This window comes from Babylonia areolata, chromosome 19 (assembly GCF_041734735.1).
Source record: "Babylonia areolata isolate BAREFJ2019XMU chromosome 19, ASM4173473v1, whole genome shotgun sequence".
Lineage (NCBI taxonomy): Eukaryota > Metazoa > Mollusca > Gastropoda > Neogastropoda > Buccinidae > Babylonia > Babylonia areolata.
The window spans coordinates 61,632,010-61,659,343 of record NC_134894.1 but is presented as its reverse complement, the minus strand read 5'-3'; the positions used below and the strand labels follow the sequence as shown (position 1 = coordinate 61,659,343).

Here is a 27,334-nt window from a genome sequence, read left to right as displayed (position 1 = left end):
CCTTAGGGACGCAAACTTTTGCGACTTCCCCACAGAGGTTTTTAAAACAGTGGATGAGCACACCCTGCTTACAGCGGTAGGTTACCTCCCCATGAAAGTACGGGTTGAGAACTCCTCTTAGCTCGAGTTCTGGTCTCCACAGCACCAGGACTTTTGGGTCGGCATTGACGGGGACGTCCACTGAAGTTCCAACAACATCCAATAACAACATCCTCAACAGGTGCTTCCACCATGGTCACATGAAACCTGCTACGAATGAACGGCGACTCCAGCTCTACAAGAGTTATTAGCAGCACAGATGAAAAACCTGATCTCGACCAAAGCTACTGGACCCTGTGAATGAATCAGGAGAGACCAAGCGATGGGCCACAACAATCATGTGGGCTACAGTATCCCGTAGACCTATGACAGACTGTCCATTGACTACTGCTTCACAACGTGGAGTGAAAGCTTGCAGAGCACAGTGGACACACAGAGTAGGGTGTGGTAGAAGGTGTTCTCTACCTGAAGTCATGTGACTAGCCACCAGGGCCACTTGCTTGAGCTGCATGCCCTCCCGGGCAGTGTCCCACCTTGCCACACTTAGAACAGGTTGGTGACGTGGCGTTGTGGGTTCCACGAGCACCTGGCTCTCCAGTGCCACTTTGCTTAGATGTATCTCTGGCAAGAACTTTGCTGGACACTGTGTCTTGTTTCCTTTCCATCCGCTTGGAGGCCTTGAAGTCGGCTCCAGCTGAGTACCCCATCTGCCTAGCACAGGTAACCTTTTTTGCAACACGAGCTACATATTTTCCCTTCTGTAGGTCTTCCTTACGGATTTCTGTTACGAGTTCCGGGGCCAAGATAGAGGAGAACTGTTCGTGCAGGAACATATCCTTGAGGTCCTCTACTTTGTTTTCATTTCGCCAACTCGACGTAATAACAAAATGAAATGAATAGTGGGATCAGTAGCCTTTTTCTTTTTTTTTGGTCAAGTGAAAACATGACTGGTGATTCACTTATTCGCTAATTTTGGGCATTTGGGCATGAAAAATTCATAACATCCATTAAACCCAGAGTTCACTCCCATGTGAAACACCCCTGGCAAGAAGACTGAAAAACTCACAAACTGACAACAAGTTGTTCCACATTTGTCCTGATCACGAACTTTTCTTCCGTTGTTGGAAACAAGAAAGAGGCCACCATCCTCTGCAGGATCCAGATTGTCAAAAAGTGTCAAACATCTGATAGACTGCTGGAATCTGCATGATATTATCGCGCTCAAATATTGTGTTTGCGGCTAGTTCCATTAAGATCTTAATTTGCGATGTCCCCACAAAAACTTATTTTCAGTTCATGAAGGAAATCATTGTCTTTACTTGCATTGAAACGTACTTCGGTGAGCTGATCTTTTTACGCTATTTTCAGAATTTTTAGACTTATTTCATTTTTGAGACGTGAGTGAATGTGTATTCTAACTCTGTTTTAATGGACCTGTTTTGAGTTAGTTTGTGTTCTCTTTGATTGGTTTTAAGAACTGACAGGTATTCATTCCTGAAATGTCCATTGGCAGTCGGATGGGCTTGAAGCAAATTATTTGATTCAAATTAAAAAGAATCATATATGAAATACTTTGTTGAAGTCAAATTTAGCTTTCCAAGAAAAAAAGGTACAAAAAGGAACAAACATTATTTTTCTATGTTGTCTTTTCCACAGCAGTGTAGCATTTTATCATGGCATATCATGAAAGGAAGTACAGAGTATAGTCTTGTCAATTAATCCTTAATTCAAATGGACCCAGAAGGCAGCATCGCGGTTAACGTCATCACCCCTTTCATTTACCATTAACAAAATATAGAAAAATAATTCAAAATACCACCCGCCCCCTCCTCCCAAACAAACACATCAACGAACCCGCCCCCCAAAAGTAAAAAGTTTGGTAGTTATTTATTCCGTAATTCATTTTTGTTTTCTCATATCAAATTGTTGAGACTTTGTTTTGCAATTCGCAATACATTATGTTCAACATCGAAACCTTTTTGTTTTCATTTCAGTTTGCAAGAAAGGGTATTATGGAGCCGCAGGGAAGAATTGTCAGAAATGCCCACAAAATTGCCTACGTCCTTGTGATAATTACTACGGATGTGAAGATGGTAAGATATAAACCAAAATGTATTATAGTTGTGGTGATGTGTGTCGTTAGTTACTCACGTGTGTGAACACACTAACGTTATACTACTATTTATGTGAGATCATGCCAGTGTGCGTACGTGTCTGTGTATTTTAGAGTGTGTGTGTGTGTGTGTGTGTGTGTGTGTTAGATACCCCCTCTCCCCCCGCAAATCTACTACCAAATCACAAAGCAACAACAAACAAACAAAACAATTCGAACGAACTGGGAGGATAGTAAATATTCATTATGAAAAAAAAGTCGTGCCACCCACCACACAGCTGCGATTTGAAGTATGGAATAAAAGGTCAATGTCATAACACAGTAAAACAGAACAAAAATAGATGCTAATGTCTTTCGTTCAAACTTTATCAACCATATCGCAGCACTTACTATGGAGACGGCATGAAACTATAGCTAGAAAATCAAGATTGCAGCAGAGGATAGTGGTAGATAGGGGTGGATGAAGGGATGTTAAGGTCTCTGCGCCAGTTGGTTTTGTATGAAGTCTTCCCGACACTGATACTGGGATGAATTGACTTAGTATGGTTTGATCGCAGTTTCTGTGGAAAGTCAGAGATCAGTGGTGAAGGTCACAAAATGACGACAATCAAAATGTGTCTGGTTGTGATTTCATGCCCTGCTCCATGGCTTCCTATTCTTCAGATCCAGGCAGGGAATGTCAGGGCACACCAATTGGTGTGCTGGCTGCTCTGGTCCTGTGGAGTTCCCTTTGAGGTTATGAGGTCTGACCTTTGTGGATGACTGCCGCGCCCTTTTGAACAGCCCTGTGTAGAGGTTTCCCTGGTGTTGGTGTCAGTGTCAGTAGTTGTTAGGGAGGCCTTGGAAGTGCCCTCAAAACGCTTTTCTGTCCTCCCATCAACCGGCTTCCCCTGTGACAGTCCACCATTGAGGAGTTGATTGGGGATACGTTGAAGTTCCCTACCATGGTGTTTTGTCATGACTTTGGATCCTCTCAACGACGGGCGCAATAGCCGAGCGGTTAAAACGTTGGTCTTTCAATCTGAGGGCCCAGGGTTCGAATCTCGTTAACGGCGTCTGGTGAGTAAAGGGTGGTGATTTTTTCCGATCTCCCAGGTCAACATTTGTGCAAACCTGCTTGTGCCTGAACCCCCTTCGTGTGTCTACCCGCAGACAGATCAAAAACGCATGTTAAAGACCCTGTAATCTGTGTCGGCGTTCGGTGGGTTATGGAAACAAGAATAATACCCAGCATGCACATGCGCACAAACGGAGTATAGCTGCCTACATGGCGGGGTAAAAACGGTCATACACGTAAAAGCCCACTCGTGTACATATGAGTGGAAGTAGGAGTTGCAGCCCACGAACGAAGAAGATCCTCAACATCTTACGGAGACAGGTCATGGAGATGTGATTTAGCTGCTGGATTGTGTCGCGTGTCGACCATGCACGTTTCGCTGTCCCTGCTGCTTGATAGGCTTTAGCTTTGTTTGTAGTCTGGTCCCTCAATACCATGCCATTACTTTCGTTGTCTTCGTGCTGATGCTGACAGCAAAGTCGTCACAGGCGGCTGGTAATTTGTCCATGCTAAATTACATTTCTGACACTGGTTCAGCATTTAAGGCTTTGTGTGTGTGCGTGCGTGCGTGTGTGTGTGTGTGTGTTTTATATTGTGACAGGATGAGTTACAGTTCTTGTTTCACTGCACCATACTTGCAAAGTGTATATTCGAAGTTTATAATCTACACACACACACATGCGCGAGCATGCAAAAACACTTGCTGTGTAAAGAGAGGCACCGTGGCAGATTTTATCAGACGTTGGACTTCTCATCCAGTGTTCATTTACGGTTTGAGGCCTTGTACTGTTCTGGTGTTATGTTAGGAGCTCCGACTTTAATCACTCCAGCCAGGTGGGAATGGGTATCGAACTTCGGTTGGGGAAAGTTCAAACGGCGGAAGAAGAGGATCGGGATCCGCCTTCCTTTGCAAAGCGGTAGACACAGTGGACCAGGATATGAGTTGACTGCCACAATGTCCGTGTAAAGTGTGTGTGTTTTTGTGCGTGTGTGTGCCGAAATAGGAACACACCATACATGCATACCCCCGAAAACAGAATATGGCTACCTATACACCGGGGCATATATACAAAACGGTAATACACGTAAAATGTTACATGTCTGTGTGAGTGTGCATGACCGAAACCTTTCAGAATGACACAGGAAACAAATGATGAGCGCCCAAAGACAGCTGCCAGTAGGATGTGCCCAAGTAGGCAGCCCTTTGTGCAAAGGACTCGTGTTTGTAAAGCTGCTAGAGCTTCATTTACTATATGTGTCAAAGTAGTCAAGAGAATGTCAATGTTTTCAACTAACAAAGAGGTAGGGATGGGATCTAGTTGGTAGGTAATCGGTTTTGATAAAATGATCTTTCTCAGTTAATCTTCTGTGACAGAATAGAAGCAGTTAAAAACAGAAGAAACTGAATGATTCGAACTGATCACAGATAATGGAGCAGTTGTCACTTGATCAAATTCTTGTCTGATGTCTGTGACTTTCTTTGTAAAATAGTCAGAAAACACTTGAGGCAGCTAAAGAAAGGACAAGAGGAGATTATTTGACATTGCCAGTCAGCTTTTCACAAAATTATTTTAATGTAAAACAATTTTCTAGCTGACGTACAACAACTAATTTGATGATTATGGTAAGCTGCTGTCGCTTGTTGGACAGTGCGAGTGACATGTTTCTTTGCAGTGGTTAAAATCTCTTTGAAAACAGTTACTTGATACCCATTTCTTCTCAGCGATGCATCTTTTAACCTTTGCAACTTTTATTTCATTTTTAACATTGCCATACCAAGGAGCTGACCTACCAGCCTTTACCTTGCAGCGGGTGATAGGGGCATGCCTATCAAGGACTTTGCAGAAAGTACTGTCCAGCTGGTCTACTGTAGAGCTAACAGGAGATACACTGGCACACGTGTCCTGCCTAAAGGCCTCTCTGTTCATAGGTCGAAAATTACGGACCTTTTTGCAGGTGTTGATGAAGGAGCATCTAAACAAAGGTCACGTACAATACAAAAATGAGCGGAATTAAGCTTCTGTGTCACTGAAGGACTTGATGATGTCCTGAGGCCTATAAATAACCCAGTCTGAAATATGACCACGTATGTGTGTATGTGTAACTTTCTGTTCTATTTTTCTTTTTAGTCCACCCTCCGCGCCCCCATTCCATGAATACGACATATGTATGACGTATATATGTGCCGTTTTTGTGAGAAATGAACAAAAACAACTGAAAGCCTTTTTTTTTCCTTTTTTTCCAGTATATTACAACGTGGCCCTACACAAACCGGTCACCCAGGAATCGGCGGGTATTGGCAGCCCCAAATACGTTAATGACGGGAAGGTCTATTATCAAGGTGGCAGGCAATGTTCAATTATGCAGAACGCCGGTTCTTCCCAGGTTTCGTGGTGGAAAGTGAACCTGATCGAGCTGTACAGAATCAATTCCTTTGCAGTTACTGCCCGCTACGACTGCTGTGGTATGTTCAAACAATATGTTTAATATTTAAAGGTAGGTCTCAAATGAACAACCCCCCCCGGGGACACACACACACATACATTACCTCCATCCTGTGCTACCTTAATCTAAGATCCTTTTGTTCAATATTTCAAGAATTTTTCATTGAATTGTTTTTATTTCCAACAGAGAATTTTTTTTTTTCAAAACTGACACTTAGTTTGGGCATGTGATTTTTACGAAAAGGGCCTTTTGAAAAAAAAAGAAAAGAAAAAAAAGAAAAAGAAAAAAAAAAAAGAGAAACAGCTGCAATAAAACCAGGTTAGTATATACTATTGGACATCTGGCCATCACCAACATGAAGATGAAGTCATACATCTTGGTGAACGTTTCAGTAATCATTTTCATTGCATCGCGTTCAAGATGCCAGTATGCCTGTGTGTCTGTGCCTGTGGTAAAACCTTAACAAATTAATTTTCTACTGATAAACAACAAAAACTTCTTTATCTAGACATGAATTTTGTCTAAAAAGAAAATTTTCCACACATGATAATAATAATAATGATAATAATAATGAGAATAATAATAATAGCATCTTTATATTAATACCTTGGAAGTTTGTCTTTTTGAAATTCTGAAGGTCTTTGAGTTTCATTAAAAGTCATGATGATTGGTAAGTGATCACTTCCCAATGTATCTTTATATGTCGTCTGTTTACATTCTGGATTCAACGTAGGAGATATGAAAGTCAGATCTATAGCAGATTCCCTGTGAGTGACAATGTCAGGGATTCTGGTAATGCTGCCGTCATTTAAAAAGCTCAAGAAGGAATCAACATTTTCTACAAAGCGGTTACAAGTAACTGATACACAATCTTTGTCCCAGAAAGGAGAATGGGAGTTAAAATCTCCCCCAATCAACATTTTTCATTATCCTGAATATTATGTAACCATTCCGTATTCACTTCGTTAGGGCCTCTCGGTAAATACACAGAGACGATACGTAGAGTAAGGTGATCACTGAATTTAACACGTGCCCCGCGCATGAATGAAAATCTGGAGTAGTGCTGGGTGCTGGCGGAGAGCATACACTGTACTCTATTCCTTCCTGATTATATAGTGCGACACTGATTTTTGTGGCAGTATCTACATGCTAGTGCACAGGTGGATAATATTAACCTGGAAGCTTGGGTAATTTATTCTTCTTAACATTTAGTGATTGTAATATAAGTGTTTGGTAGTTAATAACAACATAGCGAAGGAAAGCAGCAGCTGAACTTGAGCGCTGCGTGCATTACGAAGTTTAATGTATAAATGACAAAAGCAAGATGTACGCAATCAACGTCTTGCTGCGCTAACATGAGTTTCAGTTTCAGTAGCTCAAGGAGGCGTCACTGTGTTCGGACAAATCCATATATGCTACACCACATCTGCCAAGCAGATGCCTGACCAGCAGCGTAACCCAACGCGCTTAGTCAGGCCTTGAGAAAAAAGAAAGAAAAAAAAGGTGAATAGATAATAGATAAGCTTACATAAATAAATAAATAAATAATAATTATAATATAAAAAGGTAGTAGTAATAATAATAATAATAAAATAAAATAATAATAAATAAGATAACAATGATGATGAGTGCCTAGAAGCGGTGCAGCACTGGCTGGGAGCGCGCGCAGGTTGACCGTTGTAGTTATGTAACGCTTGGCGGACCCATCACGAGAGAGGCGTGTGTGGGCAGTATTTGAAATTGTGTATGTGGCTGAAACCGCCAGGTGTTAAAATCACTCTGGCTAGTGTGTGAAAGACAGCCTACAAGCGTCAAAGCAAAGATAAGTGATTTTTCTGTGAAGTTGATTGATAATTTGTTATCGCGTTATTGTTTAATGTTTGAATTATTAGTAAATTATTGAGAGGGCTCAAAACTTGTCATCCCATTGTTGTTTAGTTGTTGAATTGTTAGTGAATGACAGAGAGGGCCTAGAAGCGGTGCAGCACCGGCTGGGAGCGCGCGCAGGTTGACCGTTGTAGTTATGTAACGCTTGGCGGATCCATCACGAGAGAGGTGTGTGTGGGCAGTATTTGAAATTGTGTATGTGGCTGAAACCGCCAGGTGTTAAAATCACTCTGAGCAGTGTGTGAAAGACAGTCTACAAGCGTCAAAGCAAAGATAAGTGATTTTTCTGTGAAGTTGATTAATAATTTGTTATCGCGTTATTGTTTAATGTTTGAATTATTAGTAAATTATTGAGAGAGCTCAAAATATTACAGAAGGACCTGTATTTTTCTGCAAAATAAAATCTGCTACGCAAAAATACCCAGCTGCACCCTTCCACTGGCTAAGAGGAGACAACCAGACAAAATCCCCAATCCCACGGCTTTCATACAGTACCAATGGGATGAATGGCTGTTGGGTTAAACAGTCACTAACTGTATGCAGTTTGGCCTTAGGGCGACACCAGGCTGACGGACTCCACACAGATGGACATCCATTGCCCTTCCCTGATAAGAGGCTCTGTCAGGGCGACCGAATTTTTTCCCTCACCAAATAGAACACCCTTCTATGGATACCAACAAAACCCTGCCTCGCGTGCACCTCGGGGATCAGCTGCATAGCACGAGACATAAATTCAGATCCCCCAAACCCCAAAACAGGCGTGGCAAAAGAGGTGGGAAAAGATTGTGCTTAGGTAGCAGAATGACAAAAGCAGAGCTGCTGCCAAAGAAATTCTTTAGAATCGGCAGTTGGAATTGTTCCAGCGCAAGAATGAGAATGTCAGCAATTGAGAAATTGGCATATGATTTTGACATTTTATGTCTCCAAGAGACCAGGACAAGTGCAGACAGACCAATACATTTTGAGAATTTCACAGTCTTTCAAAGGAATGAAGGAAGAGGAGTAGCAATCATACTGAACAAAAACCTAAAAAACAAAGTTTCCACCATAAATCTAGAGAAATGGTGTAGCAACTCATGTGAACTAGTGGGGGTGCGTCTCGAAAAACCTGACGGAATTCACAAAAGCATCGTGCTCATCAATGCCTATGTTCACCCAGGAACCTGCACAACAAAAGAGGATTGGGCCTTTTTAGAGGAAATAGAGAACGAACTTGGAGACTCAGTCATTATCTGTGGAGACCTCAATGCAAGATCGAAGCTATGGGACCAGCGGAACACCAACCCACAAGGACTCGCACTTGAAGGAATGATAGGGGAAATTCTTCTTAGCCCATCAACAACCACATCCCCAACTCGCCTTGGAACAAGACAAGGGGACAGTGACAGTGTGATTGACATCGCTCTAACATCTCCAAAATTCAGAGCAGAAATGAATGCAGAGACGCTTCCACACCAAGGCAGTGACCACCTCCCGGTAGTGTTCAGTCTACAGAAACTGTCAGATAAACCCTGTATGAAACCGCGTGATCCATTTCAGTATGAAAACAAAGAGACAACCATCATCGAAAAATTAAGACGCAGAAGAAACAAAAGAACGGCACTGAACAGGATGCAAACTATTCAGCCCCCATGGTGGAATACCGACACAGAGAGAGCCTGGATAGGAAAACATGCGGCTGTCAAACTTTGGCAAAAAGAAAGAACAAAACCATCTCCGGACAAAGATATTGAAACAAAAATGAAAGTAAAAACCTAAACAGTTTGAAATCATTGCTCAAGAGGCCAAAAATGACAAGTGGAAACAGTTTTGCGAGGCACTCAGTTATGACTCAACATTGACAGAGTTCTGGCAATTTTATCGTCGCATGGAAGGGAAAACGTGCACAACAACCCCAGACATGGTAGACACTGACGGAACCAAGTTTAAGACAAACGAAGAAAAAGGATCCGCCCTGCTCAAACGTTTCATACAACAGAGTGATCAAAGAAACTTAGATGAGAAAAAGAAAAATGTTGAGGAGTTAAACCAAACCCTTATGCAGACTGGACCTGATGATGACTTGACAATAGATGATCTAAACGAAGCAATAGCTAAATGCAAGAAAGAATCAGCTCCTGGCCCAGACAAAGTTCGCTACTCGGACATCAAGGAACTATCGGAAGAAGACAGAAGCAACCTTTTCAGTCTATATCAAAACAGTTTCCACAATGGACATGTGCCGGAGGACTGGACACACAGCTTCTTAAAACCCATACCAAAACCAGGAAAGGACCATCATCAGGTAAGCGGCTACCGGATCCTAACCATGCAAAACATTGCTGGAAAGCTCATGGAACGCATGATAGCCTGGAAACTTGCAAGGGATCTTGAACACAGGCACATTCTCCCTTCAAATCAAGGTGGTTACAGAACAGGCAAGTCCACATGGGAAAACGCAGCTGCTTTTGCATATGAGGTGTATGAAGGATTTCAAAGAAAAGAAGAAACACTAGCAGTAGCAATCGATCTTGAAGATGCCTACAATAAGGTCCAGTTTGCGCACCTCATGGAGCTGCTACTAAGGTATGGAGTAAGTTTGACACTGACAAGATGGATAGCAGCAGCGCTTCAGGAAAGAACCGTCGTCCTGTGCCTCGGAGATTGGATGTCTGCACCTTCTGCCACAAGGGTCTCCGCTTTCTCCTGTCCTCTACAATGTCTACACGAAGGGCCTTGCAGACTTAAACAACAATGGAATAGCTCGGGTGCTTACTCTTGCGGATGATGGCCTGGTCTTCAAAACTTCGAAAGATGCTCAGGAAAGAACTAAAGCCGTCCAGAAACAACTAAACAATATTGCTCAATGGTGCAAAGACACAGGATCTTCCATCAGTCCAGCAAAAGCTCAAACGTTGCTGTGCACCCTCAACAACAGAACCGTGAGCAAATCACCACCTTCTGTGTCACTCGATGGGATTCAGATCGAGAAAACTGAATGCCTACGCTACCTAGGAATACACTTCGACAGGATGCTGACCTTCAGAAAACATACGGAAAATACTGTTCTCAAATGCAAAAAGGGCCTTTCAGTCTGAAAAGCAATGGCAACCAAAGGTATTGAACAACGCCACCTGTTCCTGCTATACCAATCACTCATCCTCAGTGTGATCGACTACGGACTTGGGCTAACAACACTGTCTCAAAGCAACCTCCTAAAATTAGAAAGAGTCCAAAATGAAGCTATGAGGCTGATCTGATCTATGAGGTGGTGGATATTCCGACTCGGTCGGAATCCGAAAAATTTATGTCGATAAACAAATACTCCATCCTGGCGGACCTTGAGCACCGCAAGTGGAGGAGCAGGGGGTAGCGATGGAATAGGCTGCTGCTTTAATTTTTTTTAAAAACCTTTTTAATGGCAGTGATCCACTGGAATATCCGGGGATTCTATGCCAACTTCCAGGAACTCCAGCTGCTTTGTCGTGCTTTGAAACCTTCAGTGCTGGCACTGCAGGAGACTCTGCAAAGAGATGGCAAGGTTTTATCTCTCTCTGGTTTTAACTCCGTTTTTAAACCCGCTCAACCGAAGCAAGAGGGGTTGACGGGAGGTGTCGCTCTTTTTATTCGAAAGTCCCTTTTATACAGTACAGTTCTTTTAAGCACCCCTTTACAGGCGGTGGCAGTCAGAGTCACGCTCGAGAAAACCATCACTGTCTGCTCTCTCTACCTTCCCCCTTCCGTCCGTGTTCTGAGGCAGGACCTCATGAACCTGGTCGACCAGCTCCCACGTCCGTTTTTACTGTTGGGCGACTTCAACGGACACTCCCCGCTCTGGGGAAGTGAGATGACATCAGCCCGAGGTCTTCTCTTAGAAAACCTTCTCTCTGACATGGACTTGTGCTGTCTTAACGACAAGTCTCCCACTTACCTGCATCTGTCCTCTGGAAAGCTCTCGTGTTTAGATCTGTCGGTCTGCGATCCATCGTTGGTCCTGGACTACGAGTGGAAAGTGCACGACGATCTGCACGGGAGTGACCACTTTCCTGTCGTCCTCCGCCCCACAGATGGAGAAGGTGACTCTCTGCCTGACCGCCTGTACTACGACAAAGCAGACTGGAGTTTTTTTACCACCAAGATAAGAGCGGAGCTGCAGGAAGAAACAGTATTGAAAAGCAAGGACCCTGCTGACGCTCTGACTCGGATCGTTTTAGATTGCGCCAAAGCAGCAGTCCCATCGTCTACCTCCAAGCCTCAGGTACCTAGAACGCCCTGGTTCAACGCGGAATGTCGGGAGGCCCGCAAGTCTCGGAAGAGAGCGCAGCGACGCGTCTTTCGGAGACTGGAGTCCGATAGCGTTCGAACCCATCAACAGCTGAGGGCGAAAGCCAGGTATGTTTTTAAAAAGAGCCAGAGGAAGTCATGGAGAGATTTCTGCTCTTCCTTAACCTCCAACACACCCAAGAAGAAAGTGTGGAGGGTTTTAAAAAGAATTAAGGGCAAAAACGCATGCCCGACCTTCCACCATCTTAAACTTTCAGACGCTCTGGTCACAGAGAAGAAAGCAGTTGCCAATTTGCTTGCCTCCACAATAGAACAGAACTCGAGATCTGCTAACAAATCTGCTCGCTTTCTAAACCAAAAACCTGTCGGAAAAAAAACCATGTAACTTCTTTTCTGACAACACAGAGAATTACAACCTTCCTTTCACAATGAACGAACTTAAATCTGCCCTTCAGACCTGTACGGATTCCTGTCCAGGAATGGACGAGGTCCATTATAAACTCCTAAAGCACCTTCCCCGAAACCTGTCTGGACACCCTGCTTAAAGTTTATAACCACATCTGGGTCACAGGCTTCTTTCCACCCTCCTGGCGGAAAGCCCTCATAATCCCGCTGCCGAAACCGGGAAAAGACCCCTCGAACCCCTCCAACTACCGCCCAATTGCACTGACCAGCTGCGTCTGCAAACTGATGGAGAAGATGGTCAACGGTAGACTGATGTGGAAACTAGAGACCGACGGCCTTCTGGCGAAAGAACAGTGCGGTTTCCGCAAGCATCGCTCTACCGTTGACCATCTGGTTCGTCTGGAAACCACGATAAGAAATGCTTTCGTCAACAAACAACATGTGGTGGCCATATTTTTTGACCTGGAGAAAGCTTACGATACCACGTGGAAATTTGGTATTCTTTCCGACTTGCACAAGCTCGGCTTCCGAGGACACCTGCCTCAGTTTATCCACAATTTTTTACAAGACAGACAATTCCAGGTGAGAATCGGCACCACCCTGTCCGACATTCACGAGCAGGAGCTGGGTGTCCCGCAGGGGAGCATCCTGTCGCCGGCTCTGTTCAGCATCAAAATTAATGACATCGTTCAATCCGTTCAGAAAGGATCGGACAGCTCGCTTTTCGTGGATGATTTTGCCTTATATGCAACCGGCAGCACGTACGCCAGCATCCAGCGACGGCTTCAGCTCTGCGTCAACAAAATCCAGTGTTGGGCAGAGGAGAATGGCTTCACATTTTCGTCCTCCAAAACTGAATGCATCCATTTTCATAATTTTTGCCAATTCTATCAGAACCCTGAAATCCGTCTGGGAACATCCACCATCCCGGCGGTCAAGGAAGCCAGATTTCTAGGGGTCGTCTTCGATCAGAAGCTGAATTTTCTCAGCCACATTAAACAGCTGAAAATATCTTGCCTAAAAGCCCTGAACATCATCCGAGTTGTGGCACACACGAACTGGGGTGCTGATAAGAGGACTCTCTTGCACCTCTACAGAGCCCTGGTCCGGTCCAAACTGGATTATGGAAGTGTTGTATACGGCTCGGCCAGACCGTCCTACCTGAAACTGTTGGACCCTGTACACCACCAAGGGCTCCATCTCAGCTTAGGTGCTTTCCGCACCACCCCTGTGCACAGCCTGTACGCAGAGGCGGGGGAACCGCCTCTTTCCAACCGCAGACTGAAGCTGACCCTGAACTATTATTTGAAATTGTTTTCGGAACCTACAAACCCTGCTTACGACGCTGTATTCAACAACCCTTTCGATAAGAAATTTACAGACAACCCAAACTGCATACCTCCTCTCGGACTCCGCATTCAGCTGCACTTGGAAAATGCCGATCTGGATGTCGGTGGCATCTCAGATTTCTCTAAGTTCCCTGACAGCCCCCCGTGGACCTTTACAACACCTGAGGTCCGATTCGATCTGGCCTCGTACCGTAAGGACACCACCAGTTCTCTGGCCTACAGAACCTACTTTTCGGAACTGTGCCACAAATTCCCCACCTTTCAAGGCATCTTCACTGACGGTTCCAAGTCAGAGGACGGAGTCGCCGCATCTGCGTTCTGTCCCGCCTTTCCTGACCGGCCCTCAACGGAACACATCCTGTCTGACAGCTCGGTATACACCGCGGAACTGACCGCACTGGTCCTGGGGTTAAAAATGGTTCTCTCTTCCAAACAGAAGAGATTCATGATCTTTTCCGACTCCTTATCAGCCCTGGAGGCGATCGCCTGCAGGAATATCACTCATCCCAAACTGCTGGAATTTTATGAAACTTTTACTCTCGCAACGAAGAAAGGATACGAGGTTGTGTTGGCCTGGGTTCCCGGACATGTTGGCATTCGTGGTAACGAAAGGGCGGACCTGCTGGCCAGGAACGCTGTAAAGAAAGAATTGTCCAGATCCTTGGTACCCTATACAGACATGAAGCGGAAGGTCAATACTTACGTTAAGGATCTTTGGCAAGAGAAGTGGAACACCCTGACGGACAACAAGCTCTTCCAGATCCGTCCGGACCTGGGGGAGACCCTCCCTTCGGGGGTGAAGAACAGAAAGGAGGAATCTGTGCTGTGCAGACTGCGTACGGGGCACACTTTTTTTTACTCATTCTTACTTGTTGAAGGGGGAGGAGGCCCCTCGATGCGTTCCCTGTGACGAGCCTCTCACCGTGAAACACGTGCTCCTTGACTGTTGGGATCTGCATGACGTTAGACGCATACATTACACGGCGGTTTCTTTGAAGACTTTGTTTCGTGATGTCCCTCTGTGGGCGCTGATGGACTTCTTAAAAGAAGTGAACCTTTTTAACCAGATTTGAAGGTTTTAAACTATGGAAGTTTTTTTTTAACTTTGGAGTGGAAAGTTTGAAGTGGTGACTCGTTTTAATTGGTTGTTTTTTTTAGCCTTGTAGTAGTAATTGACGCGGCGATAGCCTTGAGATGGCCTTAGTGGTCGGCGAGGCTCTAAGCACCATAATTTCATTTCATTTCAAAACTGATGCGGAAGTGAAGCTACTCATAGAAGAAAACAGTAAAGAAGAGGACATCATCATATACACAGATGGCTCAGTCACCAAAGACCAATCCGGTTGGGGATTCACTGCGAAACAAAATGGAAAAACAATTTGGGAAGAGAATGCTGCCTACAAAGCCACAACCTCCAGCCTAACGATGGAAGTTGAAGCTGCGACACAGGCCCTCCAGTGGCTATCGTCCATCCATACGCTCGGAAACCAACATGCCATGATTCTAACCGAATCAATGAACCTCATACAGAAAATTGAAAACGGAATGGGAAGCCCAGAGTGGCATGAGGCAATGCGCAACTTTTAGATTAAAAAACTCACATGGTCATACTGCCCGGGACATGCAGGTGTTAAGGGAAATGAGCGAGCTGACAGACTTGCTGGTAACGCAACACCAACGAGCGGCCTACATCTAGGAAAATCGGAAATCCTCAGAAAAGTCAAAGAATATCAAAAAGAACAGGTACAAGGCCATCACACCATCGATCGCCTCAAAGAAATAAAAGCAGAGAGAGGGAGTGGCCGTACGTCTAACATGAAAGGTAGAGCACGATGCTTTGCTAATCAAACAAATATCGGCATTATTTCCAAAGGAACATTGCACAGATTTCTTCAAAACGGAACAGTCTCTGTGGGTCTTTCCAAATACAATAGACTGAGCAACACACTATACGCCACGTTCTTGGCATCAGAGATCTTTTCCCATCCCTCTTGCGGCCAATCAGTGGCAGCCTCTGTGCGTGTGTGTATGTGTGTGCATGTGCGGGTCTGTATTTTTGAGTACGTTTGTGCATGCGCGAGAGTGTAAGTGTACACAAGTGTCAGTAGATGTCTGTGCACATGCATGTGTGTGTGTGTGTGTGTGTGTGTGTGAGGGGGAGGTGGGGGTGCGGGGTGAGGTGGGGTAGAGGATGAGGTATGTGAGTGTATGCATGCCTACACTGTGGGAGCAACAGGATATTGGAACGTATATATATATCTATATATCTATCTATCTATCTATATATATATATATCTTTGTACATATGTGTGTGGAGATATGGGCATATGTGTGTGTGCTTGTACAAGTAAGTGTAGGAGGGGGCCGACACCTAGCACGTGTTCTCTCCCCACCGGTCTGACCTTTCCCTCACGACCCTTGGCTTCGTTTTATGGACTTGTGATTTATGATTAATGATTTTGATTATCTGCTACAGAAATTTGAAGAAATGCTATCCTCATACCAGTTATGAACCACGATATATGTATTGGTACTTTAAATGTGCGGGGTCTGAGAAATAAGCTAAAAAGAAAAGTTGTATTTGACTTCCTCAGAAAACAAAAGTTAGACATAGCATGTTTGCAGGAGACATACGTTACAGATGATGTGATGCACGAAATCGATAGACAATGGTCGGGAAGCATATTCTATAGTGCAGGAACTAACAGAAGCAATGGGCTCATTATCCTCATTTCCAAACTTAAGCAGATTCAGGCAGAATTAATTCATGCAGCAGAGAGAATACTACTAATTAGAGTCAGGCATGACAACAAAATAACCATCATCGCTAATTGCTATGCGCCAAACTCGACCGTAGATAAATTAGAATTCATAAACCAACTGGGCAGCCTACTGCTAAAGCAAGACTACGACCATTTGTGGGTACTGGGTGATTTCAACACAACAATAAGCCATCTAGATAACATCGCGGGCAAACCACACTCACCACGAGAAAATGAAGCTCTCATGGAAATGTTATCTTCTCTAGACCTGGAAGACACATGGAGATCTATCCACACTGACGACAAAGAATATACTTGGTCAAGACCCACTCCTTTCACAGCAAGGAGAATTGATTATATTTTCTGTGACACTACCTCCCAAGCACTCGTGCAGAAAACAGACATTGAGTTATTTCCCCACTCAGACCACAAACTTGTAAAAGCAATATTCAGCGCAAACGAGTTTCAAAGAGGTCCAGGATACTGGAAGTTTAATAGCTCGTTGCTATCAGAGGAACGTTTTCTGGAAGAAACGAACGATTTTATAGATTCACATTTCTCAAAATATAAAGACGAAAATCCACAAAAAGCCTGGGAAATGTTTAAAGTTAAATACAAGTCCTACTGTATCAACTATTCAAAAATCGCCAAAAATAGGGCTTCAAATAAACATGCAAAAATCAAAATGCTGCACGACATTGAACAAAAACTGACACAAAGCATTCTTGATAAAAACATGATAATGAAAGCGCAACAACTAAAAAAAGAAATAGAACTACAGGAACTAACAGAAGCAAGAGGTGCTCAGATTCGTTCAAGAGTCAAGTGGATAGAGGACGGGGAAAAAAACACAAAATACTTTCTCCGCCTTGAAAGGGCCCAAGGAGCCGCGAACGTAATATCATCTCTGCGCATAAACCAAAACACGACAGACAATCCACAGACAATACTGAACCAGATCGAGAAATTTTATACAGAGTTATACAAGAAAGACTTAACCGTAGATAAAGGAAGAAACATAAGAGGCCATTTCCTGAGCAACGAAGATTATCCAGTACTTACAGAAGAAGAAAAAGACCTCTGTGACAAAGAAATAACTCTGGACGAGCTAACAGTAGCTCTCACAAACTTAAACAAAGACTCTGCGCCTGGAAGTGACGGCCTCACACCAGCATTTTATAAAACGTTCTGGGACAAACTAAAAACGCCATTCCTTCTCTGTATTACAGAAGCCATCAAGGAAGGAGAATTACCTTTCTCAATGAAGAAAGGAATTGTTACATTAATCCATAAAGGCAAGGACCTGGACAAAAATAACCTCACAAATTATAGACCTATTACTCTCACAAATACAGACTATAAGATAGTCACGAAAGCGCTTGCCACGAGACTCCAAAATGTCATCAGAACAGTTGTAAATGAAGACCAAGTAGGTTTCATAAAGGGAAGAAATATAGCAGTTCACTTGAGATTCTTTGATGACTTAACTAAACACCTCAATACAACGAATCAAACAGGTGCTCTAGTTGCTCTAGATTTCTCTAAAGCCTTTGACACAATATCAAAAGATTGTATCATCGAAGCACTAGATATTTTCAACTTTGGCCCAATATTTAAGAATGTTGTTTCTACTGTAATGAAAAACACACAAAGTTGTGTTCACAATGGTGGATGGCTATCTGATTGGTTTCCAACAGAACGAGGAATCAGACAGGGATGCCCACGAAGTCCCCTTCTTTTCGTACTAGCAGTAGAAATACTGGCGATTAGAATTAGAAACAATAAAGAGATTCGAGGAATTGAATTGACGCCATTAGGAGGTATGTGCAACGAAAGTAACACCTCTAAAATAAAACAGTTTGCAGATGATACAACATTAACTCTAAAAAATGAACAGGACATTCGGATAGCTACAGACATTGTATCTCAGTTTGAAGAATACTCTGGTCTGAAATTAAATAAAAGTAAATCAGAGGGAATGTGGCTGGGGTCAAGAAAGCATGAAACAGGCGACATAAATAGCATTCCCATAAGACCTGACAGGCTGAAAATTCTGGGGATATATTTCTCAGCAGACAAAGAAATTTCGTAACTGGAAGAAAACTGGAAATCTAAAATCGAAAAAATAACTATGGTGATTAAACGATGGGAACGAAGAAACCCATCACTATACGGTAAGGTTATCTTGGCAAAGACGTTTTTGTTGTCACAGTTCTCACACGTCCTGCAAGTATCGGCTTTACCAGCACCATTAACACACTTATGTACAGGTTTTTGTGGAAAAAAAAGTTTAATAATAAAAAAGCTTTTGAAAAAATAAAAAGAGGCGTCCTCAGCCTTGACAAAGAAGATGGTGGCTTGAATATGATCAACATCGAACACCAGCAGCAAATGTTCCTGGTCAAATGGGCAGCTAGACTCCTCAGAGAGACAAAAGCGCATTGGAGCATTCTTGCAAGACAAAATATGTCACCTTTCAAGGACAGTTATTGCAGTTTTAGCTGTAATATCTTACCTAAAGACATCAAAAAGCTGGAAAATGTTAAGTCATTCTTCTGGAGAGAGGTAATAAAAGCAGTTGCCGTTCTCAACAAAGACAGACCGATAGAAAATATAAAAACGGAACCGCTATGGAACAACAAAAATGTAAAATACAAAGGTAATGTGTTACACTTTCCCAAATGGAGCAAAAAAGGCATTCTTATCGTGCAGGATCTTTGGCAGCATGGAAATGTAATGACATACGAAGAAGTAGAACGCAAACTGGGCACTGACCCGGGCCTTCTTTTCGAATACAATGCCATCATAAACGCAATACCAGAACAATGGAAACAGCATCTATCCAACGATGCCCACAAAGAGGATACCCCCAAGGACATTGCAACAACAGAGGGATACCTCACTACGTTATCTAACAAACAAATCCGAAAACACTTTGCCCTCAAACAAAACCATGAAATATGTGCAACACAATTTTGGAAGCGCAAACTAGACATCAATATCAAAGACTATTTCAACCTAGCTTATGAATGCACAAATGAATCCCGTCTGAGAATACTCCACTTCAAATTTATCCATAACATTTACCCAACGAATATTCTGCTTGCAAAAATGGGGGTGTCAAACACAAACACCTGCAACTGGTGTCAAGAAACTGATTACATTGAACACGCCTTTTACTCTTGCCCCAAACTATCTGACTTTTGGAAACATGTGAAACAGATCATGAAAAGAGAAAACAAATCAACACGACTCTGTTGATAGCAAAACTGTCTATTTCTAAATTCAAATATGGTAAGTGTAAGAATCTGTATCTTATCTTTGAAACCGAGCTCAAATTACGTAAGATGTGATCTATGTCTACCAAGATACCTAAGCACTTATACGGATCCATAAAAAAACTCAAGTGGTCAATTTAAATGTGTACATTTAAAGACGTTCCGTAAAGCTAATGCCTCCAGAGAGAGAGAGAAAGAGAGAGAGAGAGAATGAGATCGTGTCTACCTCGCCTCTTTTAGACATTGTGCACGAAACTACCCTGTATGTGATTTTATATGTTGCATGACCTTGACAATGTTTGAGCATGACAATGGTAAGAAGACAGATTACATGGGGAAGAAAGAAAGAGAGAGAGAGAGGAAGAATAAAGAGATGAGAGAAGAAAAAAAAAAAGAAAGAGAAAGAAAAGACAACAGAAAGGAGAAAAATGATGATGGAAGGAACGAAAAGAAAGAGAGAAAAAAAAGAAGAAAAAAGAAAAAAAGAAGAAAAGAAAAAGAGAAAAAAAAAAAAAAAGTGGGAAAGAACCTTCCAAGGATGCTGAAACTATCCTGCTCATTTGCAGAAATTTTATGCATCCACTGATTTCTCCTAAAAGAAAAAAAAAAAAAAAAGTGTTCATCTGTGTGTGTGTGTGCGTGTCTGTGTGCCGTGGAAGCTGTGATATGTAGACTAGAAATGAGTGTGTGGAGGAGTGGGGTAGAGGAGGTGCAGGGTAATGTGTGTGGTGTGTGTGTGTGTGTATTGGAGCTCATGTACGTTTTTATGTATTTGACTGTGCTTTCATATCTGTGAAACTGCATGTTCGGTGCATATCTGTTATGCATGTGTGGGTGTATATGTGAATGTGTGTCTTCATGTTTTACATCTGTTTGCTTTTTTTTAAATTTTTTTTTTTATACATTATAGTTATTATTTATTTATTTATTTGTGTAAGCTTATCTCATTTATTCACCTTTTTTTTTCCTCAAGGCCTGACTAAGCGCGTTGGGTTACGCTGCTGGTCAGGCATCTGCTTGGCAGATGTGGTTTAGCGTATATGGATTTGTCCGAACGCAGTGACGCCTCCTTGAGCTACTGAAACAAACTGTAAAGAAAGTGGAAAAGGAGAAGCAAGTGGCAAGAACAAGGAAAAAAACTGCACCGTTTGGCGTCCTGTTACCAGTAGTAACCCTGACAACGATGTAGACTGCCACCTGAAAAGAGAAACTGAACTGAAAGAAGTCATATTATCCCTCTGCCAAAAAATCGACTCTTGAAAAAATCGTGACTGACCAGGCACAAGTGCTGAATGATTTGTCAGTAAAATTCAGCCGCACAAAATGGAGCCTCCCAGTCCAAGCAGCTGGTGATATCAGCGACACAGACACCATCTCCGTCTGCTTCAATGGACTCCCCTCCGCCCACTACCTATGCAGAGGCTGTCAAACAACACCCGGCTGCTTCAACTTCTCTGAGTCCAACCACCCAAACTAAAACAAGGTCAGTCTGTATAAAAGATCAAAAGAGTGGGCCCCAAGAACAAGCTAGGAACAGCAGTGTGACGCAAAAACGGCCGTTAACATCTGACGTCAAACCCTGGGCCAACCCACAGAAGAAATTTGAACCTTCCCACTGTAGCAATTCTACAGGATTCAATTCTGAACGGCCTTGACAACAGTTGCCTTGGCCTGTCGTATGGGTTTTACATAGAAAAATTAAAAACATACAAAGTGAATGCAATTCAAAAACTTGAGAAAGTAGATTCTGTAGTTGTCCACTGCGGAGTCAATGACATAAAAGATACTGACCCGGAACAAGCCAGCAAAATCGTGGTGGATAACATAAAAAATGTCTTGGCCTCGTTCCCCAACATCAAAGTTGTCATTAGCAAAATCGCTGCCATGAGAGACGCAAACATCCAGGCAAAACGGGAAATGTTCAATGCAGTGACTTTCGCAAAAATCATATGAAGAATCCAGTGTGTCATTCATATCGCAGGAAAACCTAAAAACCCAATGCAGTAATTTCAAAGACCACTTGCACCCAAATATCCAAGGTTTGCGTTTTCTGGCCAGAAACATCGGCAGACATCTGCACTCCTTGTTCTGAGAACATCCAAGAAGAAAACGTCGTTTTAACAATAGACATCTTTACCAAATACCAGACCTCGATCAGCGCCATCAATTCCAGGATTACATTCGATATCCTACACACATGGAATCGGACTTACCTTGGTGGAGAATCCAACCACAAGAAAGTGATGTTAGAATGTTCAAAAACTTTAGCTGGTGATTTTGTACATCACCTTGTGACTGCACCAGCTGCGGTATGGGAATATAGATAACCCGACTGCACCCCCAGCTCATATTTGCAGCTACTGTTTTAAGTGACTATAATTTCTGGGGTTTTTTTCGATTTACAACTGTGATCAGTTGTATAAGTAGTTGACTCAATCACAAATTGTGTTGTTATTATTACTATTATTATTATTATTATAATTATTATTATTATTAGTAGTATATATTTCATTTTATTTTTAATTTAGAATTTTTTTTTCTTTTTCCTTATACCCTCCACACAGCATACCCAACATACATATACTTTTCTCCATAATGCCCCCCATTCGCAAACATGCAATGCAGCTTATGCAGTGGAATTAATCCATCAGCCAGCAGGTTAATCGGTACCACTCATAGTGGCAAGTGTTATCATATATTTTTGGAATCGTCTATGTTCCTAGATGTCCGATAATCATGATGTGAACGTGGTAGCTTTCTGCCTGTTATCACGTGATTTCTAACCCCACCCTACCACATCGAGAACGCGCACCGTGATCAAGCTCTGTTCTCCCAGAGCCTAAACCATTGAAGATGGAAAAACCATTATTGAACAAAAAATATGTATAATAGCATGCTGAACAACTTTTGTTCTTATACGTATATCAAATTATTATTTGTTCGTGAAATGTAGTGGCGTTTTGAGGATTTCATGACACATTCACACAAAATTCGGCATCTCGTCTTTTGTCAAAACTAAATCGTTAGATATAGGAAGACACTTTATGAAGCAAAACGAAGTGCATGGGACTTGTGAACAACTTTTATTCTCATAACACTAAACACTTTATGAAGCAAAACGAAGTGCATGGGACTTGTGAACAACTTTTATTCTCATAACACTATCAAAATGTTGATCGTTTTGGAAAAGTAATCACTTGTGAGTGTCATTAAAGATTACGCAACATGTCAAAATTATCAGTTTGTGTTCTGCTCTGCCTAAATGGTTGCAAAGAAAAAAGTACTTACTAAAGAAGAAGATGTAGAATAGTACGCAAAACAACTTTTGTTCTTATACATTTATCAAAATATTATTTCGTTCATGAAATTTAGTGCCGTTTTGAGGATTTCATGACAAAATTCACACAAATGCGGCACTTCGTCTTTTGTAAAGGCTACCTAGTAAGATATAGGAAGACATATTTAGAAGCAAAACGAAGTGCAAGGGACTTGTGAACAACTGTCATTCTCATAAAGCTATAAAAATGTTTCTGAGTTGGCAACTTGTCTTTACATGTTTCTTTTGTGTATAATCTGTAGCATGTCCGACGGTATTGTGCCTCAGCTGCTACCACGTCTCTGCTTGTCACTGCAGTTATTTTGGTGTCACATTTTTTCACAGCAATGTCACGTAGGGTTTTATCCACACGAAGTTCTTTTGCCTGTATTAACTGTTCTCTTGTGTTAGATTTTTTCAAATACTTCGAAGAATTTTCAGAAAATTTATATTGTTTTGGAAGAACCCTTGAAGCAGAAGATGGTCCTCGACTTTGCCGCTTTGTCTGCGAAGCATCCTCACGTGGTTGAACTGGTTCCTCTGCTTTTTTTTCCGGCTGTTCAAAGTATGTTTCATAGTGAAGACAGTTCTGCAGTACATATGGCATTTTATTTTTGGTACTTCCATACCAACTACTGTCTTGGCAGCATCCAGCACAGGTGCATGATTCCTTATTTTAGCTGCTTCAAGCAAAGTTTCCCATGACTGGAATGAATTTGGAGAAATCAGACTCATTTTCATCACATTTGTAAGCCTGTTGGTGGATGATACACTGGTCAGCTGAAGACTTTAATCCGGGTCCCCCAGGCGGAGCTTCTGCCATGATGGTACTGGATCCTTAGTACTTCTGGTGGTCAGTACTGCCCTCTGACGCCGTCTGAAACAGACAAAAACACTGGAAAAATATAAATTTTACTTTCTTTATGTTAATCCCTATATCATAAGAATGTGCGATAATTTCACATATCAAATGATAAAAACAAAGGTTGCTGTTTGAGTTACCTTTAATAGATTTAGCTCTTCAAGTATTGTCTCTGTTTTGCCCCTCCCCCAGTTTGTATGTGTGCCTATGGTCAAAATGCAATGTCTTTTACTTTGACAGATGTCTACATTTCACGAACAAAGAATAATTTGATATACTTAATAAGAACAAAAGTTGTTTAGCATGCTATTTTGCATCATTTTTGTTCAATGATAGTTTTTCTTGATCATGGTGCGCATTCTCGACGGGATAGGGTGGGGTTAGAAATCACGTGATAACAGGCAGAAAGCTGCCACGTTCACAACATCATCATGATTTTCTGACATCTTGGGACATAGACGATTCCAAAAATACATGCCACTATGAGTGGTACCGACCCCTTTGATTTGAGGGGCTGGCTGAAGGTCTAAATGCTAGATCTGTCTCCACAAATTTACCATATCTCATCCAACATTTGGCAGATAATAGCTGCGTGTGTGTGTGTGTGTGTGTGTGTGATAGCATCCTCCTCTCTGGAGAATGCCAAGCTTATAGTTGCAATTGGAGGTGAAGTGCGTCTCAACCCAAAATGGTACGAGCTGTGCGGGACTATTGGTTCCCGTGTTGCTGCCAGACAGAGAGTGGAAGTGAGCTGCCCTCAGAATCTCCCTGGAGACTGGGCTATGATTGTCAGACAGGGCGTTCCTGGTCAGTTTGGCTTCTGTGAAGTAGAAGTCTTTGGTCATCGGATAAATCGTAAGTCAGATCCTCCCTTTTAATGTGTCTGCACCCTCCTGTGTGTCTCATGTGTCTACCCCCACCCCCACCACCCCTACCCCCGGCCCCCCACCTTCTCTCTATCTCTCACTTACTCTGTCTCAGCCTTCTCCCATCTATTCTTTGTCTAGATTATATGCTGTTTTTATAGTTCACCAACACAGGTGAAGATAAAACACAATGAAAAGCATTCTTTATAATCACCCATCATTGCTTTCATTTTGAATTAGCAAATAATAGCTATGTGGAGTATACTCTCGTTTGCAGTGAAAATGCCATAACTGGAATTAGCTTGATTAAGTGTAAATCAACCGTATTGCTATTTTAACAACGGAGGTTTCCATAAAACTAGACAGTGGAATAGTATGATAAGGATTTTTTTTATTTTTTAATGTGTATCATACATCGTTGAATGAATCTAATGCACATTAAGTGTACTGCGTGTTGGGCTGTGGTGTAATATATTTCTCTTGCGCTCACTGAATCCAGCATCTACACTAAGTGGTTTCCACTACCAGAGTAAGCTGAACTGGCTTACACCATTGGTATTTATCCATACTGCTCCTCGCTGTTCTACTGCCAAGCAAACAGCAGTCCACCTCTTTCTTATCTAACTTAGTAACCAAGAGAAGCTCAGTCAACCAGCAGTCCACTGCTTTCTTATCTAAGGTAACCAAGAGAAGCTCAACTGGCTTACAACATTGGTATTTGTCCATACTGCATCACTGCTTTCTTATCTAAGGTAACCAAGAGAAGCTCAGCTGGCTTACAACATTGGCATTTGTCCATACTGCTCCTCGCTGTACTATCTCTCTCGCTGTAGGGCTCGATGCGTGGGATCTGAATTGACCTGGTCGTTATTCCCACCCTACGATGGCTGATCATAGAGTCCCCTGCCTGGAGCCTGCAGGTTCTCTCATTTTGCGACCTGGACGATATGTCACATTAGACATGTTGTGGAGGAAGACCTCGAACTCAAGATCGGTCTGGAAGGAGACCAAGGGAAAGCAAGGTCATGCTTCAACCCCCCACCCTCCAGTCTTCCCAGTCAGAGTGTGGTTTGCGCTTTTCCGTTCCACACTCTGCCATGTCCAGTCCCTTCCAACACCTCCCTCCTGCCTCAGTGGGGTAGAAAGCTCTGGCCTGGGGAGGGGGGAGGAGGGGGGGGTCACCTATATCAATCTATCATTGGTCAGAGAACCCTGTTATCCCAATGGGAGAGGATACTGTTGGTGTGAACAGGTGGATTCCCATATCATGCCTCCAACTGCACTCCTCCATTTTGTGTTTTTCCAGTGGTGCATGCTGCTTTTGGTGGAGGCACTGAGCACTTGTCAGTCAAAATGACATCCACGTGCACCTCCCTTGCGGGAACTAGCACCCCTATCACAAAGCGTCAAAAGGGCCTGGAGATGCCTCAGGAGCGGCTGAATACACCTGCCCAGGTGGTGAGAGGTGCCATCACCATTCCCCCTCCTGGTACGGAGTCCTTCTCTGGCACCTGGAGCTTTCCATACAAGAATGTATTTGAAGGATTCCTCGAAATGAAGCGTCTAATCTTTGAACATTCTAGACCACTAACTTTTATGGGGGCACAGGCAGAACTTTCCAACCGTGACCCTGTGCTAGTCCCTCATCGCGCTCCCTTTACTAACTCGGTCAATCTTACTTTCAGAACTTTGGCTTTGAGGGGATAATTTGGTCCACCACTGTCTTCTCCACAGCCTTTGTTGTAATTTACAAACGTGTTTATGTTTTCGTGCATGTACACGTCTCTCTCTTTCTCTCTCTCTCTCTCTATCTATCTCTGTGTGTGTGTGTGTGTGTGTGTGTGTGTGTGTGTGTGTGTGTTGCAGAGCTAACAGCGTTTGGTCGATGTTATAGCAGATGGACCAAGTACATTATCTGTGATGGTGACAATATCTGTGAGCAGGAGACATGCCGTACGTATCACATTCTTTAGGGAAGTAAGTCCTTATCGCTTAATTGCCTGAAGATTTGTGAAGCAATTGTCCGTTTGGCATCAAACACTGTATTAACTATGTCACACTGATGCAACCGTAGTTTGTTGATTTACTCTGTTGGCCAAATTTCAAAGCAAACACAGTACTTATAGTACAAACGCGGAAATCTGAAAAACGCTCAATACCTTGTTTTGAAACATTATTAAGTTTTAACAGTGAGTATTTTAATCTTCAATCGGTCTTTTTTCATATCGTTCAGAGGCTAGTACAATATGCCAGGTAACCCCTATTAGACTGATGATTGGAGGAACCATTCAGCATTCTGCCCAGCTGTAGCTACCGAAGTGCAGGTAAGTCCATGCAGGTGACCGAAAGTGGCGGCAAGTTTATAAGATTAACATGAAATCCGTAGGAACGTACTGGATTTACCCCTCACCCCTCATTTGTACCCGCTGGGGATGATTTGGATGGTATCCCATGGCCCAGGTCTACCCCCGGGGGTATTTCTGGATTATACAAAATAATCACCACCACCCTCCCCCTCTAAACTTTTAAGTACCCCATTTATTCTGAAAGGCCCCCCCACTAAATATGACCCTCTCTCTATATATGGGAGCAGCATGAAAAAGGGATGCATGTGGTAGGTGATAGTAGCATATGTATGTTTGTGTGTATGTGTGTACGCTTGTGTATGTGTGTGTGTTTGCGCGCGCACGTG

At 42.8% G+C, this 27,334-nt stretch overlaps 1 protein-coding gene across 1 annotated transcript in view; it reads left to right on the top strand.

Moving 5' to 3' along the window:
* The first annotated feature begins 2,080 nt into the window (after positions 1-2,080).
* The window catches only part of LOC143294231 (uncharacterized), a 44,173-nt gene continuing 18,919 nt past the window's right edge, over positions 2,081-27,334 (top strand). Inside the window, exons 1-4 of the mRNA XM_076605662.1 lie at positions 2,081-2,132; positions 5,455-5,673; positions 24,398-24,631; positions 26,509-26,595. Coding sequence (XP_076461777.1) covers positions 5,571-5,673; positions 24,398-24,631; positions 26,509-26,595 — 424 coding nt within the window. The 5' untranslated portion in view covers positions 2,081-2,132; positions 5,455-5,570. The remainder of the gene's footprint in view (positions 2,133-5,454; positions 5,674-24,397; positions 24,632-26,508; positions 26,596-27,334) is intronic.